The following is a 20,970-nucleotide window of genomic DNA, read 5'->3' as shown; positions in this document are numbered from 1 at the left end:
TCCCCTTCGAAAGAGACATGGCCTGGCCATCACTTGCTTCACATGCAGGGAATACAAAACATTATCCTCCTCCTCCTCCTCCACAAATTAATCTTTCATGAAAAAGTATGATGCCACTGAAAGTTGAAAGATTTTTCATACAGTGTTATCTTCATCGCGAGTGCAGAATGGGCAAAAAAAGTATTTAAAGCAACACCACCTGCGTAAAATAACGTAAAAAGTAGGCAGGCGGCGAAATGTTGCGGGGGGAGAGCGCTGACAGATTCTCTTCTATTCTCGTATGTGCGCTCATCGCGGGTCAAGTGTAGAATTAGGACTCAAACGTATTGGTCGCCGGTCAATTTATCGTGCATAGGAAATGGCAAACGCCAAAAGAAAAGCCGGGGTTGAGTCTAGGAGCGAGCATGGTTCCAGGGTGAAACCGATCTGATTTTAGTTCTAGGATATATATGGTATGTTTCATATTACAAAAATCGAGAATCCGGCTGAAAACTGAAGTAAGTCTTTGTGCTTTTCTTGTTCAGTTTTTTTGCGCAATGTTGCTTTCATTTCTTGTGATATCCATGATTGAGACTTTTGTTTTGTTAATGTTTTATATTCTCGGTGTGTCTAAATATACGTTGTGATCAGTAGATTGTAACAGCAATTGGTGGTCATTAGAGGTGATGATCCATTACAATCTTTCAATTAAGAATGCAGATGGAACCCGAGTAGACCTTGATCGACCCCGGAATCTGTGACGGGTAGGTTCCAGGTTTCAATGAATGGAGAATCGATTTCGACTTCTAGGGAAAATTCGCTCGGTTATTTTTGAAAATCAAGCAGTCTTACGAAACGTAACATGACCAGATACCATAGACATTTAGAGGACCTAAGTAAGTATACGAGGTTACGTTGGTGATGTGAGGTGAAGCAGTAAGAGTGGGATCATTGAGACAAGGCCTGGGAAGTTTGCACTTTGCTTCATACTCATCGAACCTAATTCGTCCTTCAACTTTCAATCCTATAAGATCCAATCCATTCAACCAAAAAAAGAAAAAGGAAATAGGAACAGAAAATTGAGAACTTCCCTGGAAAATAATAGGAGAAGAAAATAGAATGCAAGAGAAAATTAATTTGACTTGGCGAAAAATTGGTCTGAAAATAATAATTTTTACAACCTATAGATGATGAGGAAACAGGGCAACACGGCCCGAGGATCGAACACTAGCAACTCGCCGTCGTCCCCGCTGGCCGAGTCGTACGTGGCCCCGCCGTCCAGGAACGGGTCCAGGCCGAGTTTCTTCGAGGCCCGGCCCGCTATGACCCGGCACACCAGCATCGCCCTCCTCCCTCTCCCTCCCCCCGCGCTCTCGTGGGCGCGCCCGCTGCCGTCGAACGTGCAGATCGCCGCCCCCTTGCCGCCGCCCCCGCCCCCGACCCCCACGCCGCCCCGCCGCAGTCCCAGGGGGCGCCCTCGCGGGCCGTGGGGCCCATGCAGCGGAACCGCATCACCTCGTTCCCGTCCGCGGCGCACCGAGCGTCCTCGTCCCGGGGGCCGCCCGACCCGGCCCGCGACTTCACCAGCTCCCGGTACTCCTCGAACCGGGCCGCGGTCCTCTGCCCGTTCTGCACCTTCAGGATCACGTCGATCCGGCCGGCGAACGGCTTCGGCCCCCAGCTCGTGTGGAAGATGATCTCCACCACATTGCGGGACGGGTGGCCCTCCGGCAGCTCGGTGAGCGCCGGGTACACGGGCTCCGGAGCTCGGGCGGGCCTCGCCGAGGCGCTTATCCGGGCCCGAGGCGTCGCGTTCGGGCACGGTTCCACCTTCGTCTTCTGCGGAAGCTTCGACGCCGGCGGGGGCTGCTTGGATGGTGCGGGCTCGGGCTTGGACACGGGTCTGGGCTTCTTGGGTCGCTGTTGCTTGGCGATGTCGATGACGTCTTTGATGGTCTGGGCGCTCTTTCTGCAACTGGAAGAGTACAACGAAGAAGAAGAAGCAGAAGACGACGAAGAAGAAGAAGAGAGCAAGCGTTTCTGGTACTGGCCGTGATGAACGTCGTCCAACGCTTTGGATTTGCAGTGCAGCGACTTGACCCACCCGCCCGCCATTGACGACGGACCTTGAAACCGGATCTTTCCTCCTCCACCACTAAAGATCGAAACTTTCTCTCTCTTTCTCTCTAGCAGGTGGCGTTGTCGCCGATTTGGTAGGTCTGAGCTCTCAAATTTAGCGACTTTACGAGAGAGACTGTGTGGGGAATGGGAAAGCGTCGGGTCGTGGCGCGACGATAAAAGTGATGTTCTACTCGGCTTCCGTGAAATGACGGGGTTGCCCTTGCGCTGTCGCTACCGTTCCCTGTCGTTTTGTATTTTTGGCCTTAAATATTTACTTGTAATGTCGTCGACCGTACCTGTTTTTCTATTTTTTTTGTTTTTACTTTTGTCTTATGTGTTGAGAGAAGAGAACAAATTCCATTTAGCTTAAGGAAACAGAAATTCATGAGTGGTTTTTTTGGCATTGCCTGTGGGAAGATATCGAGTCGACGTTGATAGAGGGTGGCTTCATTCCCACCGCATTCAATTCAATTTTGTGGGATTGGTTGTGATTATGAATTGTTTTCCTCGGACATAATTAAGGATTTCTCTAGGTTAAGAAATATGCGGAAAACTAATTTGAGTAATTTTTGCATATTTTGATGTGTTGATAATGAGCTAGAGGTTTCATTAGATTGGAATCTAAGATAATACGTCGATCAAAATACACGCAGATCTTGAAAGATACAAGAAAATCAACAGAATTATCAAATTTATCGGATATATGAAATTGTCGTAGAGAAATCCCTAATTGTATTATACCAGTTCGCTTTATTTGATTCTACTTGGCGCGTTTCTTCTTAAATGGTAAAAATATATCAGTGAAATCGATAATGATACTTTCGGAAAATAGACATTAATCGGACGTCAAGCACGCATTATTTTGGGGTTTAAGTATAACGATAAATAGACATAATTGATATAAGTTATTTTTTCTCCGCAATATCACGTCAAAAATGATAAAAGAATCTCACATCTCTACGTTATTATGATAAAAATTAGCTCGTAATACATTACTAGAAAACATTGAACATGACATGTTTTCACATACTTCTCCTTTAGTAAAAGGAAACTTGCTCATCATAGTATCTCTCAAAGGCAAAAAAAGAGTAAAAAACCAAACACTTTATTGCTTTTGCTTTGAATCCGGTGGTCCAATCAAACCAACCGGGATTGACTTTGTTGAAGCTACACTGAAAATCGACTATGCTATAAGCATAAACCGTGCATTTTTTTACGTGGATAAATATCATAAACAAGGTTTAAGGTGTCGACCATTCGACAATTAAGGATCTAAGATGTGAAAAAACGCCACAATCAAGTCTTGAGCTCCCCATCGGTGGAATTCATTTGCCGAAAAGTGATGTATGGCCAATGACCAAGTCTTTCACGTGGAGTTACGATTTATTTTTATGATGTGTCTAAGATAATCATCCAAAAGAAATTACTTGTTACGAAGTCATTCCTACATCTCTAGTTATATATACTCCTATATATATATATTTGTATTTGGATGGCTTAGGAAAATGAAACGGAAAATCCTTTCCTAGTCAATAGAAAACATGCGCTTAAATTCAAGAAAAGGATTTCCTCTTAAATTAATCGATTTTTTTTTTACAAAATATAACTAGATATTGGTGATTGAACTGGAAACTCTTTATTTGGACACGGGAACCCTAACACTAATTCGCCGGTCCAAGGCACCAAGGCTCGAGTCTATTAAGGCTGGTCCCACAATCTTGTTGCTGGTGCCCGGGTCCACAAAAGCCGAGCACAAGATCCTCCTTGCCCAGGCCCAAGTCCACAAAGGCGGTGTCCGATCCCCGATGTACATGCCCCACCCTAAGTCCATCGAGGCCAAGCTCGGGACCCGGTGTGTGAGCCTCATACTCATGCCGGATCCCTCTTGCTAGAGCCTGGGTCCAACAAGGCATAGCCCTAAGACCTTAGTGTTCATGCTTGGGTCCATCGAGGTCGGACCAAAGCTCTACGTGCCTATGCCAGGATCCCCCATCCTTAAGCCTGAGGCCCGGGACCCTAGTGCCTGTGCCCAAGTCCATCTAGGCCTGGATTAGGACCTCGAGACCCCGGGACCTCTGTGCCCGTGCCCAAGTCCTCCACTTCGAGCTCGGGTCCCTAGTGCCCGAGCCTAGATCCATAGAGGTCGGGCGTTGATAGACCTAAGACCTTGGTGCCCTTGTCGAAGTAATCGGCTCTTGAGCCCGAGTCCACAAAGGGTGAGCCCGCGTCCATCGAAGCCTAGCTTGGGACGTAGGGCCTGCGCTCGGATCCCCCACATCATAGTGCGGGTCCACAGAAGCCAATGTTCGGTGCTCGTGCTTGGGTCCATGCTCGTGCCTTGGTCCCGGCGCCCATGTCCATTGATGCGAGAGTCCCCGCCTAGCTCCCCGGCTGGCTGTGTGTAAGTTATTAGCTCGCGATTAGTGTTTGTGTTCCTTTCCAAACGGCGAAAAAAAATTCCGATTCTTTTTCAGATTTCAGTCATACACTAGAACCTATTATCATTCTCCTAGAAAATGACTTTCTATAAAACAATTTAAAAAAAATGTAACATTTTTCATAGAACAAACGGGGTCTAAGTAGATAATCATATTCATTTTGCTTTAATACACTTGTCTGTTGATGGTTGCTATCCCATTGACGTTGACATTAATTTCTTCACTAACCGCAAGGTAACATCCGGTAGGTAAGCACCAAATGCAAAGTCACTTGTTTTTATTTTATCTTATTTTATTTCTGGTGGACGTTCTGGTGCGTGACTTGACGTGCTCATTGCAATAACCGAAGCTACAATCATGAGAAAACCTCCCTCACGACTTTTGGCAAAGTTCGGTTTCTTGGTTCTATACTAAGCTAACGCGTGACATTGGACGGCATGATCTTTCCTTTGAAACGAATTGACAGAATCTATGCAACCACTAAAGTGAATCTATGATGTGGCCATCTTGGAAATCTATATGTCATTTACAAGAAAATGTCAATTTCAGGAAAGATATCGGTCTCTTTCGGCTGTCCATATCGATCTATGCGTTTCATGTATCGGCTTGTTTACACGTCGAGGGAGCATTAAAAATTTCGCCACGCTCACCCTTTAGCTAAGATTTTAGTTCGTTTTTTTCCTCTCGTCCATATAAAGACTATGGATTCAATGTCAAGTTCCCCACTCGTTGATACTGCTAAGTCGATTAGCAAGATGGCATTAAAAAAAAAAAAACAAAGCATCTTCCTTTCATTGAAATTTGTTTTGGGTTTGACTGTGAAATCATAGTAAAAACCCACAACAACATTAGATCTCCCATTAACACAGCCTCGTTAATATTTGAGCTGTGCCAACCGTCTGCCCAAACAAAATTAAGGGTAGTTTGGTAATCAAGGAGGGGGAATTTTTCCACAAATATATTTAAAAAAAAATCCCAAGTGGGGGGATAAAATAAAAGAATCATTAAGAGGGTAGGAATCTCACATGGAAGTTTGAAGTGGGACAGATGGGAATAGAAGAATAGAAAGAGAATGAGAAGTGGCAGGCGAAGACATCAAAACAAAGCACTGAAATTTGAACTACTAAAACGACAACACTTTGAGAGATTTTCCTCTACTCAACATGCTTCTTCCTCTCTTTGTCTATTTGTTTAATATTATTTCACCGAAATTTTAAAAGAATTGATGGAAATGGATGAGAGCCTTCTCAACTCTAGCCTTAGGGGGGGGCAATTCTAATTAATTATGGGTCTCTTTTTCAAGAAGGAGTTTTGGACCAAGTAAATCCTTAAACTGCTTTGTCCGATGCCTCGTTTGGGCCTTGAGATCTCTCGGACGTAAAACAAATAGAGAGTATTCTTTGTCAATAGAGAAGAAAAAGATATGTTTGGCAATAAAGGGGTGGCGGTAGAGAATGTAGGCTTCACGTCGGTTTTGGCTGGCTATCGCTGGGTAGAATCGTATAGTAACGTATGCAGTCTAGGGAAATAGATAGAGACCCATCTAGGCTCTTAGCCTAAGGGGACAATTCTAATCAATTTGGGGTCTTTTCTCAAGAAGGTCTTTTTTTTTTCTTTTTAATTGGGGAAATGGGTGTTCAGCTGCGAGAGGAGGAGACAACATTGAGACTAGCAAGAAACAATCAATAAACGTCTCTTCGAAAAACGATGAAAAGGGAGAGAGAGTGGTCCGACGCCCATGACGAGGATGCGATCGACGGGGGAACAACTCCCGAATCCGACATGATTACAAGAATTTGAATTTTGTGGAAGGGACTGGAATGAAGGGACCATCCACTTTCGTTTTCCCAATTATTATCCGAATGATGGGGGGAACACGAATTCATGCCGGTTTAATGTAACGTCGTTTTGTTTTTCTGCTACTCGTATGGAGAAAAAAGCGCGTGTTCTACACACTTATCTCAAAACTATCAGTACTTAAGTAGCACCGACATCGACACGCGATACGACGTGGCAAATTTAATAGATCAATTCATCCTCATTATATATTTAAAATCCGCGATAAATAAGATTGCCCGATCGAACGAATGATATTTCATCTAGCATTTCATGCCAACAATGTACATTATAGGGATAATGGAATATAGAAATGTCTTTTTCATGAAATAACCAAGTGGGTCTGCGAGAATCGTCGAAAGTTTTTTGTTAGGTTTGGGCAAAAGATGGAGATTTGGGTGGCCGGTGCACGAACCAAAGACGTGGGTGGAGATTTGCCAGCCTTTGCCCTTCACGCCTGGCTTTGAGATTTTTAGTGGAGCTCCGGGAACCGCGTTCGGATCCTTGGCGTGCTCCTGCCGTCGCTCCAAACCATGACAAAAACTTCATTAATACCCCTCCTCTTTTGCTCCAAGCCAAGACAAGAACTTCATTAAAACCTCCCTTTTTTTGCCTCTCTCTCTCTCTCTCTCTCTCTCTCTAAAAACATGCATTATGATTTTGAATATGTTTGGCCAAGCAATTTGTTCTTCTACACATGTTGATTTGCATGGTCATGACCAGTATGTTCAAACTTTTTACCTACCGAGTTCGCAGCACGCAAAAAGGGTTTTCTAGCGTCGGAGTTTGTTTCAGAATGACGCGATCACAACTAGGAATCTCAATGAAGGTAGCTTTTCATGGGGCGACTTTTGCGAATCTCGTGCTCAGATGATCGAACCGCGAATCGGGTATTATTCCAGAAGCTCGAACACCTGACCCCGTAAAAGAACAAGTTATTACGTGTGGGATCGGAGAGGAGGGAGGAGTTTAAAGTTCAAATGCACGGTATAATCTATTAGATGGGTGGCCATAGGAAGAATAGGTTCAATCAATTCAAAATCTCGACTAACCGGATAGGTTTAATCAATGCAAAATATTGGTGGCCCATTTAGGAGGAGACGGCTCGTTCAAATTAGTAGGTTTTGACCAACATCGTGCCAAATGCAATGATGGGGGGGTGCCTGAATTAGGACACGGAGACTTCAACTCGGATTCAATGCGAAGCCCTTCCCTTCGTTTTGCCCCATAAATGCCCATAAGTTTCAATTTAATTCACGACGATCCACAATGCTATTCAATTGCGTTGGCTCGGGAATCGCATTCGTCATCCTCGTGGTCAACCAAATTTATTGGAGCCACAACAACGCATATTAAATTGGGCATAACATAAAGTTAGAAATTACTCGGGGTAGAAGTTGGCAAGGACAACGGTTAGCTAGAAAGCCCGACCAAGAGTTTAAGCTAATAGATGGAAAAAGGTCATGTGTGTGTAGCGAGCATACAAACTCCGTTGTTTGAGTAATGCAGGATATTTCTAGTACTCTTTCTCGCATGCAAGTCGGATCACGACCGATGCTTGGAACTTGACAAGCGGGATGACGCTCGCGCGTAACAAACTGGGGCGGAATCTGTCTTTGATATTATGTTGGAAAGTTCTATTAAAAAACCTTAAAGCTAATCAATAGAGTGGGACTAAATGCATGTAAAGAGTATATATACTCTATTGTCAAGCGAAGCGGCATGGGATATTTTGATGTGTTGTAACGTTTTTGCGATATAAATAGTTAGAACATTTGAGATGTCTCGATAACGTATTTTATAGATACAGGCATGCTGCTCTAATATATCCCGTTCACGATTCAAATACCAAGTATTCGAGGGGTGAAGAGATTTTCTTCTCTTTTATGCTTAATTTTCTTTGAAGGACACTCGGAAGAATCGAAAGTTTCAAAGTCCAATGATGAGAATTCTTTTAACCTTTTGGTCGAGTCCTCTAGTGCCCGGAAAAAAAAAAAGGAGATAGCGGAAGGGACGGAAGACCAAATGATTCTCAAGTGTCCAAAGCTTTCAATCGATTGCAGAGTGATTTCCGGATCAATCTGAAGAAAAAGCTCAACACAATGATCATCTGATTAGGCCCAGTTGGTGCATAATCTTATGATTATCGTCATTAATTTTAGGGAATTAACCTGAACTTCTTCTTTTTTTGACATGTGATACATTCACCCCAAATTTTTTCATGTGAAGCTGTTGTGAATCCCAAACTTATATTCATGCGACACATTTACCTCAAATTATTTTTTAGTGACACAAAAAACCCCAACTTGTAGGCATGTGACGCATTTATCGCAAATTCAAAGATAAATGTGTTACATAGATACAAACCGATTGGCATCACAAGAAAAAGTTTGAGGTAAATATGTTACACGGGCACAAGTTTGGAGTAAATGTGTCACATTAGTACAAATTTGAGGTTTTTTGTGTAAAAAAAATTGGGGTAAATGTGTCACATTGAGCATAGTTTAGAATTTTTTATGGCTTTTTTCATTAATTTTAGGATGAGGTTCTACTTAGGAATTTTGTTAGTTAGGGACCTTATTGTTTAATTTTCATATGTATAGGCTAAATAGTACCGACACCGATAGGTGACACATGACACGATATGACATAACCCGCCTACACATCATTTCTTAAAAAATAGAGAATTTTGACACATTGAGACACGTTGTATATTATTTGTATACTTTGATATATACATGATAAATTATCATGTATATATAAACGTATCGATGAATTTTTTTTTACTCTTTTTCTTATGTTATGGATTCACGAATAGGGTTTTTGTTTGTTTGTTGCCTAGGTATATTAATTTTGGAGTGATTGGGCATATAATTTAAGTATATGTATTTTTGATAGATTTACATTTTAACCCAAAATTTATTGAAAATATTTAAAATTGACCTGTGCATGTTGAAATGCTGGATTTGCGTGCAGGTGAGTGTCCGGAACACCGACCACGTGTCGGTCGGGTGTCGGTGTGTCTGACACGATACGAAAACTCCTGAAAAGTGTCCGTGCTTCTTAGTTTTGGGCAGTTTTTTTTTTTCCTCTGAGGGGGTTGAATCTGAATAGTTTGTTTATGAAACAGTAATATCCGATAATTATATTATCGATGCATATATTTATGCAAACTAATAGTGCCTAGTGGGCTCTAAGATTTAGCAGTGCGATTATCCTTCAATTATTACTTGGGCATCATCATAATCGGGCACGATCTCTTTGCTCCGATTCTTTTTGAGTCCATCAATCATTTGAATCATGTGATGTCCCAAATGATTCAAATAACTGTAATGCTTCGTTAATTATCATCATGGATGCTAGCATGGTTCGGGGGAAAATCCCACCCGGTTTAAAAAATAATAATCATCATATTGCTCACTAATAATGAACGGCAAATCGTGGATTCAAAAAGAAAATAAGAGAAAGGAACTTCCTTTACGTGATGTCATAGAATTTTGAAAACATGTTTACACAAGTTTAGAGTCTCGAATTTAACCTAGCGGAACTTAAAGTAGGAGGAAGGAAAGTTGTTCCTCGCGAGTCTCCTGATCTCGACGGTGACGACATGCGCTCACCGAGCCGGCTAAGTAGTATCTATCGCGATATCAACTCTATCCGGGTTCGAATTTGTCACACAGAGAGAGAGAGAGAGAGAGAGAGAGAGAGAGAGAGAGAGAGAGAGAGAGAGAGGAAACACCGAATTCATGTTATCAACTTGATTTAAATAGGGATTGAAGATGACATGCTCAGCCATTCATCAATCGCAAAATGTCTTGTGTTAGATCTTTCACAAAATAGTCACTCTTACTAGAGTTAGGATTAGACGCACAATAAAATCGAAGTAAAACATAAAGCGAAAAAACGAAATTAAGATATGATACTTTATCTTGGTTCACCCTTAAACTAGAGCTACGTTCGGTAGATAATTGCACTATAATTAGTACCTTACACCTTTTGTTACATCACTCAATTACAAGCGAAAAAGAGTATATATAGCAGTAGCTATTCATGAGCCCAAATCCAAACTATCAATAAAAATTATGGGCTTAAATTGTTAAAATCCTATGGTGTCCAGGGGGCGCCGCCCCCTTGAGACCCTCGCCGAGGCTGCTCCCCCGAACCCTTGCTCGCTCAGCTTGGAGCGGGACTTAGATGCTTTTTGGTCATATGAGAGTATGAGCTATACCCCAATAACTAGGTCAAACTAAAGTTCAAATGCTTGAAAATTAAAGGACGAACATGAAAATTGACGATGGGCACAATTTCTTTCTATGACGAGAAAGATGACTCTAGATGAATTAATTTCGAATCAATGGAATATTCCATTAATCTTATGGGCTACGTAGAATATTCAATCTAGAGATTATGGAGACAGAATTACACCCATTAATTTGGGGGGGAAGATTTCACAATGATGTCATGTAATCATGCCTTGGAGAATTCTTGTCATCATTTATGATTACAAGATGGCCCAAAAGAGGAAAGCCCGTTTGACTAAAGTCAAGACTGGGCCTCCCTCAAATGTGATTGAGTTGCCACGACTTTGCTTGCCCAATCTTTAGTTTTTGCTCTTTGTCCCTCTTCTTTAGCCATTTTACTTTGTTCTTGCAAGAAATGTGCCGGGTTCGTCGCGATGGATCATCCCTGACAAGCATGCCTTGGTACAAATGCTATAAAGATGGAGTGCGATGATAGATCAATTTAGATGAAATGAGTATTTGGATTCCATTATATGTTCGATTGCGACAAGAAAATGATGCGAGAAATTAAAGGACTTAACAATAAACCAACTTAATGACATAGCTTTCTGTCCTTGTTTATCTATAAAAGCATAATATTGCCAAGGGATTTTCCGGTTTTAAAGCCCATAGCAATATGGCCTTCACGATGGGGAATTGATGAATGGGCCGGATTAGGTTAGGCCCTTCCAGAAAAGGGGCCCACACAGGCCCGCCCCCTGTTGGGGTTAAAAACCCGGCCTCGACTTGTCAGCACCTTCGGCAAAAATTTGTCCGGCCGGTCGAGCTGGTCTCGGCCCGTGGAGGAAGCCACTTCCTTGGTCCAGCCCAATGGGCCGGGGCGGACCCAGGACCGATCATGCTTATTACCAAATTGAATCTAAGAAAGTCCGGAAGTTATTATGCAAGATTAGAGATTTATTTTGGAGGGGCCACTTAATTATACCGCATGTGGCATGTTGACATGGTGCTCATTATTTGACGTCGGTTTGCTTGGCCAATTCAAACCCATTGGTTATTAACATGTTGAAACAAAGAGATCGTTTCTCCTCATTTTTTTCTTTATTTCCGTCCATACAAATGTACATTTCGAAGCTTTTTGAGCACGACGTTCTTGTCCATTCAAATCAAATCAGCTAATGAGATATATTGTAATTTTAGGAGGAAATAAAAAGAAAAAGCAAACTTATATAATACTTCCAACGAAGAAGGATGCGATCTAGAAAAGAGCATGTCCTATGATTATTTCGATGGGTTAATACCATGAAAAACCATAAACCGGTACACATGTGACAAATTTACCCTAAACTATTTTTTTGACCACGAAAAACCCCAAACCGGTATACCTATGACAAATTTACCCCAAACTATTTTTTTGCCACCAAAAATCCTAAACTGGTATATTTGTGACAAATTTATCCTAAACTAATTCTTTCGACCACGAAATACCCCAAACCGGTACACCCGTGACAAATTACCCCCCGGTTAAATTGATTTAATATCACGAAAAATCTCAAATTGTTAAACCTATGACAAACAGAGGGTCAAAACCCCATACTGGTATACCCGTCAAGCGTCACGTGTCACCAAATCAGCAATTTGACAGTTAAATTTTAAAAAAATTAACGGAGGGTAAATTTGTCACATGTATACCAGTTTAGGGTAAATTTGTCACAAGTGTATCAGTTTGAGATTTTTTGTGATCCAAAAAATAGTTTGGGGTAAATTTGTCACAAATGTACCAGTTTAGGGTTTTCTGTTGTATTAACCCTATTTCGATTGCACAACAAACGTCTTGCTCCAAAAATATCCGAAAACTCTCTCTTCGTAGCTTCACGTAGCATTAGTTTCAACGGTCGAGATGGGGGTCTTTCCACCTTTTCCTTTTGTCGTTTTATCCGTATTGAATGTGACGTGATGGTGATCCTCGATCGGCCGAAACTTGCGCAAGATACTAAACTTTCGGAAGTAGTCCATAGAAAGAGCAAACGGTAATGAAGCCAACAAAACCAGGTGCTGCCTGGATATTTCGAAACCGGTTCACGGGTCGCTTAACGAGGGGAAAACAGAAAAAAAAGTGAACCCTAGCTTTGGGGATTTGTGCCCATGAAAATAGGAGAAAAATTACCAAAAATGTCATAACCGTATTGTAATTATACCAATTTAGTCATGAGTCTTTTTTTTTTCTAATTTAGTTATAAATATTTTCATATTTTGTCAATTGAATCAATCTGGCCAATTTTAGCCTAAAATTGATGACATGGACGGTCGGTGGGCACGGCGGGATAAGTGTCAAAAAAATCCTAAACCTATTGTATTAGCGCCAAATCAGTCCTAAACCTTTTATTAGTGCCAATTTAGTCCTAAATCTTTTACATTTGTGCCAATTCAATCTTAAATTGTTTGTATTTATGCAAATTGAGTCAATCCGGCCGATTTTGGCCTCGAATTGCTACCATGGATGTCGATTGTCCTACATGGCATGGCTAGCGCTGACTTGGATATTTTTAAATATTATTATAGTATTTTTAATAATTTTTTAAGCAATTTTTGGTTTTTAAAATATTTTTAAAAATTATTTAAAATATCAAAAAAATATTTAAAACATGTCCACGTCGGCGCCATCCATGCCATGTAGGACAATCGACATCCACATAAGTAATTTCCGGCCAAAATCGACCAAATTTACTCAATTTGCAAAAATACAAATAGTTTAGGACCGAATTGACACTAATACAAAATGTTTAGGACCGAATTGGCACCAATAAAAGGTTTAAGACCGAATTGGCATCAATGCAAAAGGTTTAGGACTGAATTGACACCAAAAAAATGTTTAGGACCGACTTGACACTAATGCAAAATGTTTAGGACTTTTTTGACACTTTTCCCTGGGCATGGTCGGTGGACAGCCGACGTCCATGTCATCTATTTCCGGCCAAAAAATTAGCCGAATGAACTCAACTGGAAAAATATGAAAATGTTGAAAGTTCAATTGACAAAAAAAATTTAAAACTGAATTGGCATAATCATAAAAGAATTACAACTTCTTTTCATAATTTTCCCTCGAAATAGGACAAGCTGCACATTAATATGCAGCTTGTCTCGACAGGATAAACGTCATTTGATATATTTTATGCATGGACACGTTAAATGGATCCAAAATATTTTTGGTTTGATGTCACATGGTTGAGATTGAGGAGATGGCACGTGCTCCTTCAAGCACGTGCCTTCATGGACGCATCTGAAAACTTTTGTCACAAACTATGAAAAAGGCTCATTTTTTAGATATGCCATATAATTTCGCATGTCATCCAAGCCTGCCCCTTTTTCCCTAGCCTAAATCAGAAATAAGGAACAATTTTCATGCCCTAACAACTCACTGTGACATAATCAGAAATCCGATCTCAACCTAGAACACATTATTCGAACCCTAGAAAGTCAAAACCACAAAGCCAAGAATCACAAAGGAGTCAAGTGAAATGACCCGACAACAACTTCGGCTAATGCAAGAGAACACAACAACAACGATAATGGAGCAAGTTACGATCATTGATCGGTTCTTGTTAGGCACATTGGAAGCCAGATGGGGCGTTCTTGCCACAAGCGTTGATGAGCAAGCTGAGGGAAATGGGGATGTTGAGGTTGATCCCGAGGATGTTGGCTTTAATGGCGGTGCAAAGGCAGACGGCTGCTTCAAGATCGAGAAGCCCCTCCAGGACCGAGCAACAAGGCATGTCCGGCGGTGTTCCGACGACGGCGTTGACCGGCCCATCGAGCACTTTGGCGCACACGCCCAGCTTCAGCGCATCTCTAGGGCAACTAGAGCCTCTCGGAGAGAACGGGTTAGCGATACGATTAGGGTTCAGCATCGGTTTCGGCTGAACGCAAGTACCGCATCCGCTCGCTAGGGCAATTAAGAGGAGGTTGATGAGGCAAAGGAACAAAGCAGCTGATGAGGAAGGTTTCTTGGCATCCATCTCTCAGCAAGAAAGCGAGAAGTTGGTGACTTGGGGGTAATTAGTGTGCGTGTTGTTGTTAAGTTGGAGGTAAATGAGGTATGGTGGTGAGTATTTGTAGGGAAACTTTGCTTCGAATCAATAAAATAAAACTATCTAGCGATGAACTCTTAAGAGATTGGGGTTTATGTCACAAGGAATAACTCTCTTCAATCGTGGATCAACGTGCCATTGGTCTTATTGGAGAAGCGGATATAAACTAATGACTCATCAACCTTCCTTCTCCCGAAAAAAAAAAAAAAATCCTTCTCCAACATCAGAGAAATTAAAAATTACACTAAGGGTCATTTGTTTGGAGGAAAACTGTTTTTGAAAAATTATTTGCCGATTTTCCGGTGTTTGGACGGCAAAAAACCAATCGAGCTGCAGAGAACTATTTAATGTACCAGCTCCAACTTCAACTCCAGCTTTAGCCTGCTGAAACCTAAGTAGCACCAATACTAGCACGTAACACACGACATGACACAACAAGTCAACAAGTCAACACGTCACTTCTAAAAAAATAAAGAATTTCGATATGTTGTTTATTAAATGTATATTTTTATGTATACATGATAAATTAAATATCAATAGTGAAATTTTCTTCTTCTTCTTCTAGGGATTCATGATTAGGTTTTTTTTTTTTGGCTGGTGGGTATATGAGGGGGTGCATGACAACCATTCTGTTCCCGAAATAGATTTATGGCTAAAAATGGATTTTTCTATGTCGGTTTTCGGATGAGTTTTTGAGCAAAAAAATACGTTTGATAACAACATAAAATTTCTGATCCTAAAACAAAAGTTTGTTTGACAACAATTGAAAATTTATACTTTTAGAAATTATTATTTATTTTTTTACTTCGGCGGTAGTGGGTGGCGGCGGCCGACGGAGGTGGGTAGTGGCCGGCGATGGTTGCGGTGACTAGTGGAGGGTGGTAGTGGGCAGTAGAGGTTGGCGGTGGGCTATGGTTGGTGATGGGTAGTGGGTGGCGACGTTTGGTGGCGGGTGACAGTGGATGGTGATTCGCGACAGCCCGCGGTGGGCGACCGAGGACGGTGTTTGGCGGCAGCGAAGGTTGGCAATAGGTGGTGGTTGGCGGCGGTGGCCGGTGTTGGTCACCGCTGTGGGTGGCGGCGGCGGCGGGTGGCGGCAACTAGCAGTGAGGCGAGGGACAACGGCGGGTGGTGGTCGGCGGTAGGAGATGGTTGGCGACGACCGGTGGAGGTCGGCGGCGGTCGGCGATAGTTGAGGCGGCCGACGGAGGGTGGTAGTGGGCTATGGTCGGCAGCAACGGGTTCGGCGGCGGGCGACGATGGGTGACGACTGTAGGCGGTGAGGCCGGAAGCGACGATAGGGGGTGGCGGGTGGTGGTGGTCGGCAGCGGTGGGTACTTGAGAAAAAGTGAGGGGTTATTATTTCTAATTTCTGTTTCTCCGAGAAGCTAAAATTTTTTTTTTTTTATTTCCATTCCAAATCTATTTTGGGAACATTTTTTTTTTTCAGAAATAGAGAAATAGAATTACATTACCAAAAGAGTTTTTGTTCCAAACTTATTCCGGAGATAGATTTGGAATAGAAACACAGAAGTAGAATGGTTGTCATGCACCCCTTTAATTTTGGGATGGCTAGGTATATAACTTAACTATATATATTGTTGATACATTTACATTTTGACCACTACTTTATTGAAAATATTTAAAATTAAATCCGTGCATGTCGAATGTCGGCTAGACTAGCGTGTCATTGATTTGTCCGAAGCATTACCACGTGTCGGATGTGTGACACATGTTGACCACGTGTTAGACGCGTGTTGGTGTCTGACACGACACGAAGGCCTTCGAAGAGTGTCCGTGCTTCCTAAGCTGAAATTAGATAGTCTATCACTCTCCGCTTGAGGGAGCATATATAAAAGTAGAATTGTTGAAATATGCATATAAGTAGTGGGGTGAGTCCATACACTAAAAAGATTATTAATCCTAATGTACGCACACAATGAACCGTGATTGGTGCAACCATTAAAAGGCATATCTAACTCAAAATGGAAACATTAGTGACTACTCATGTTCAAGTTGACACTCGAATCTTTGACCCGACCGGTCAGTTTTATGTTTCATACATAAGACCTGGAGAAACAAGTTAAGATGCCGTACTTATAAGGGGGACCGTAGTGTAACAACACGTCGTATTCGACCTTGATTTCAAGAGAACGAAAGATGTCCTGAATTTGGGTGTCGCCTCGCGCGCACCTTCTATACCCACATGAATGCCGAAGCGCTTCCCTCCTTCCTCCTTCTCCTTCTCTAAAGCATCCATCTCATCGAGAAGTTACTACGTACATCTCTAAATGATACATCTCATTGAGAAGTTACTACATGCATTCAATCCATGGAGACCGACACCGTCACAACCATTGAGTATGTGCGGCTCCCGGGGCGACTCTACGCAGTATTTTTCCCGTTTCACTCTCTGATGTTTGTCTATTAAAAGATTAAGGGGGGGAAAAAAACAAAGAGTCAGAGAGTGAAGAGGCATGTGAAGCACGGGCTAAGCCAGATCTTTGGCGGGCTAGTGAGCCAGGCAGGAGATTCGGCGCCAATTAAGCGAACACTTCACGACATTCTTTGTCGACATTCGAATTTCTTTTGCATACGTTTATTCATCTGTGGATCACGAGATTGACCAATCGCCAGGCTGGGTTGCCCCCCGTGAGCTCTCAACACGACACGAACACACCGCAGTGCATTGAAGATGGGGATCGTTTTTTATTAATTTCTAATTCGGGTTTAGCTGCTCTATCTATCCACGTTTTTCATCCTCCAATTATTGTTCTTTCTGCATTTTGCTCTTCCCAGAGTAGAATGACTTTCGATGGAGATTCATGCCAATCGACATATTGAGGGTTTTAGGGTTTCTTCCTCTCCCGGTATTTGTGAGGGTGTGTTTCGCATGATTTATAACTTGAGCGTTTTGCTTATGCTTATGCTTATGCTTTTAGGGTTTGGAATTTGACATTTAGTTACTACTATGAGCCTCGGATATCTCAATTTATGTAAGTATTTGTGTTTGAAGTTGTGCCGTGGTCTTTTATGGAAAGGTTGTAAACGGTGTTGAGATATAATGGAAGTTTCAGAATAAGTGTTTGCATACTCAACTTTTGACTTGTTGCCATTGAGTGTCTTAAGGTTGATTGCTTGCTCTTTTCCAGCCATTCTTGGGTTTCCTTTCTCCATAAACTCATTTCTACGGGTTCTCTCATCCGGTCGTGTCAAGTGGACATGCTCGAGGAAATTCGTCATCCCGTCCACATTCGCACACTTAGAATCAATACCATTGTCAAGAAGGTGACGAATTACTTGATAGTGAACATGATGAACATGCTAACTTAAAAGATGACATGACACGAGAAGAATAGTATAATACTTTCTCACGAACTCTTTTTCCACCGAACTTTGTTTTTTTTTGGTAAGGCAAGTATGAACTTTGTTGAACATGTCTAGAAATGTAAAAAAAAAAAAAAAAATTAGTTGTTGAAGTTTGGGAGGGGAAAATAGAGTATTTCATCAAAATCAATAATAGTAAAATATTCACATACTTTCAGCTTAAAATGTATCCTGCCCGACATGATATGATGCTGTAGTGGCCTCGCCATGTCTAACAGTGCATCTAGAGTGATTCACCTGGTGTTACCGTAAACTGCTATTTATGTCATTTCCATACGTGCATGGAAAAATTTCCCAAAAATCAAAACTATCGTCCTGCATTTCATGCAACGAATAATGCGAGAGGGGTCGTTTTGTAAAAAATGAATAATTTGGCAAATATTTTCTTAAAAATGATCGTATGTATTGCTTGAAATAATTAGTTAATGAAATATACTTTCATTAGCGATAACAATTTGTGTCTAAATATTTGCATAGACGTTGAAATTATTTCTCATATATTCACTTTCGTAAGTAATATAAGCAATCGAATTTTTTGAAAATATTTTTCAAATCACTTATTTTTCGCGAGATAAATCGAGCCTTATTACGTGCGATTTTATGGAGCGGCCGCACGCGGTGTCTTTTCTATTGCGTTTGAATTCTCATTTGACCTTCAGAAGCTTGCACATCATTCAGTGGACAGAAGCGGAATTCGGACCGACTCCTGGAGTTGCTCTGTTCGAACGAAGCACTTGGTCCACACCCCACTCGAGGGAAGAGCCGACATATTTGAATGTGATGGATACGACAGCTTCATAGTTCTTCCATTGTCTTGTAAAGGGGGCAGACGGCAATGTCGCAGGAATAACTTATCCAAATTGTATGGATGCAACATGTACGCACGTAAGGTTTAGCATATTTCTTTCGCTAGTTCGCAACATGTTGGAAGCCAACTCGCGGTATGTTGGGATGAGAGTCTCTCTCCCATGTTCTCATAAGAAAGAGAAATGATTATATGAGTGCTCTTAATACAATTTAAGATTAACAGACTATATTGGGCAACAAAAAATTAAATGACAAACAATTAAATATTATTGTGGGATACAATCCTTCAAGAATTTGTGGCCCACAACATACTATTATTCTCAGATTCACCCAAAGACCGTTATACTAGTAAAACCCCTCTCAGAAATATGCGTGAAGGTCGTGCGTTCTGTTGAAAGACGAGCTAGGAGTTAATCCCTTAATGCCGGCCTGTGGCTATTCGATTTCTTCGGTCCACCAAGCGTAATCAATTCAAAGTTTTCGCCGCTCGTTCCTACTTCAGCTTATCTCATGCGTAGTCTGCAAAGTCGGTGTGGAATTTCATGAGCTTGGAGCTTACCTACTTAACATTAGCTTCCTCGTCTACGAAATAAGACACATGCGAGTATCTCGAGTTCAAACAACTTTCAAAACAAGAAAACAACACGCACGATTTGGAAAAAAGAAGAAGATGGATTAACGAGAGATTGAACTCGTAGTCCATGATCATATCAAAACATCATACTTTCCATAACGGAGATGAAACAATGGCCCAAGTTTTAATTCAAGATAATGACACGAATGATACTTAGATTTTGACCCAATGTGCAATTTGCAATTTGGTTCCCGAATTTCTAATTTGTTCAAATTGATCCCCGAACTTTAGCCCAACGTGCAATGTGATCCTTAAACTTTTGATTTGTTCAATGTAATCCCCGACTTTTATTACACGTTAAATGTGATCCTTGAACTTTTGATTTATTTAATGTGATCCCTCAACTTTTGGTACATATTAAATATGATGCCCGAACTATATGAAAATTTTCAATGTTGTCCTTATTAAAGATCGGGATCATGGATAACATTAAACATTTCCATATAAGTCCGGATGCCACATTAAAAAAACAAATCAAAAGTTCAGATATCACGTTGCATATTGAGCCAGAATTTAGCGATCAATTTGCATCATTAACCGTTCTAATCCATTTGCCATTTCGGTGTGTGTGTGTGTGTGTGAATGCATAAAAGAAAAAGAGGCCTGGCGAGCTGGTGACGCGAAACGAATCTATCCCGGAATTGTATCGTTTCCTCATTTTCACGCAAAAGGGTTAGAAGTGTGGATCCCATCGCATGTTCTTAACAACGCTCGTGACCCTCCCACTCCAGGCAACTTGCCCTACGCAACCAGCCAAATTATTAAGTAAAACGAAACCAAATCCTCATGATAATAATGACTCTGCTAATTGGCTTCTGTCTCTTCAACTTAAACTGTTGCCAGAACTATCTACATTTCCTCCTCCTTCGCCGCCCGATCAGCACGAAATTTCATCGGCACAGACAGGAAAAGCGCGGTTGTGCTAATTAACCCCTGAATAAAAGCATATTGCTTAGGTCTTAACAGTCTGAGCCAGAGAGATTAGTTATTCTTGAAGTTGTCAGCAAGTTGTGGAAGTGTAATTGAGTCAAGTAAAAAGGAGCTATGGAAATGACAGTTATCTCGTCGGCAAAGATTTGGCCCCAGGAAACGGATTCCCACTGATCTCGAATAAATTTAGGGGAGAAAAGCAGTACCTTCAGTCCATCTATACTATTAATGATTGAGACAAAAGAACGGAAAAAGAAAAAAAAGTATAGCTATCTTTTACCAACAACTTAGTGGGAAACCATGAAATTTTGTGCCTGATAATTATATCTTTGTTGTCCTTCTAGCATATTTTCTTTTCTAACACAATTATTAAACTTTTACGAATTCAATCATAAACTTTTTAATTTTACCGATTCAATCATAAAATTTTTGCAATTGTGCTAATTCGATCCATCCAACCAATTTTGACCTGCCGACGATGACATGGATAATTTTTTATAATATTACAT

General features: G+C 41.4%; 1 protein-coding gene and 1 pseudogene across 1 annotated transcript; both read right to left on the bottom strand.

Annotated features, from left to right (window-relative positions):
- Positions 1-1,047: 1,047 nt before the first annotated feature.
- Positions 1,048-2,251, bottom strand: LOC125314261 (annotated as a pseudogene).
- An 11,698-nt stretch (positions 2,252-13,949) lies between these two features.
- Positions 13,950-14,857, bottom strand: LOC115729963 (14 kDa proline-rich protein DC2.15). The gene has a single exon (XM_030660603.2). It carries the CDS (start codon positions 14,629-14,631, stop codon positions 14,218-14,220), a length of 414 nt encoding a protein of 137 aa, XP_030516463.1. The 5' UTR covers positions 14,632-14,857; the 3' UTR covers positions 13,950-14,217.
- Between the last annotated feature and the right edge of the window lie 6,113 nt (positions 14,858-20,970).

This window comes from Rhodamnia argentea, chromosome 3, assembly GCF_020921035.1.
Source record: "Rhodamnia argentea isolate NSW1041297 chromosome 3, ASM2092103v1, whole genome shotgun sequence".
In the NCBI taxonomy this organism is placed as follows: Eukaryota; Viridiplantae; Streptophyta; class Magnoliopsida; order Myrtales; family Myrtaceae; genus Rhodamnia; species Rhodamnia argentea.
Note: the sequence above shows the minus strand (reverse complement) of the source record. Positions and strands in the feature narration are given on the sequence as shown.

What these genes read in the sequence shown, in the direction of transcription:
- LOC115729963 (XM_030660603.2), bottom strand. Translation starts at nt 14,631, where the DNA reads ATGGATGCCAAGAAACCTTCCTCATCAGCTGCTTTGTTCCTTTGCCTC.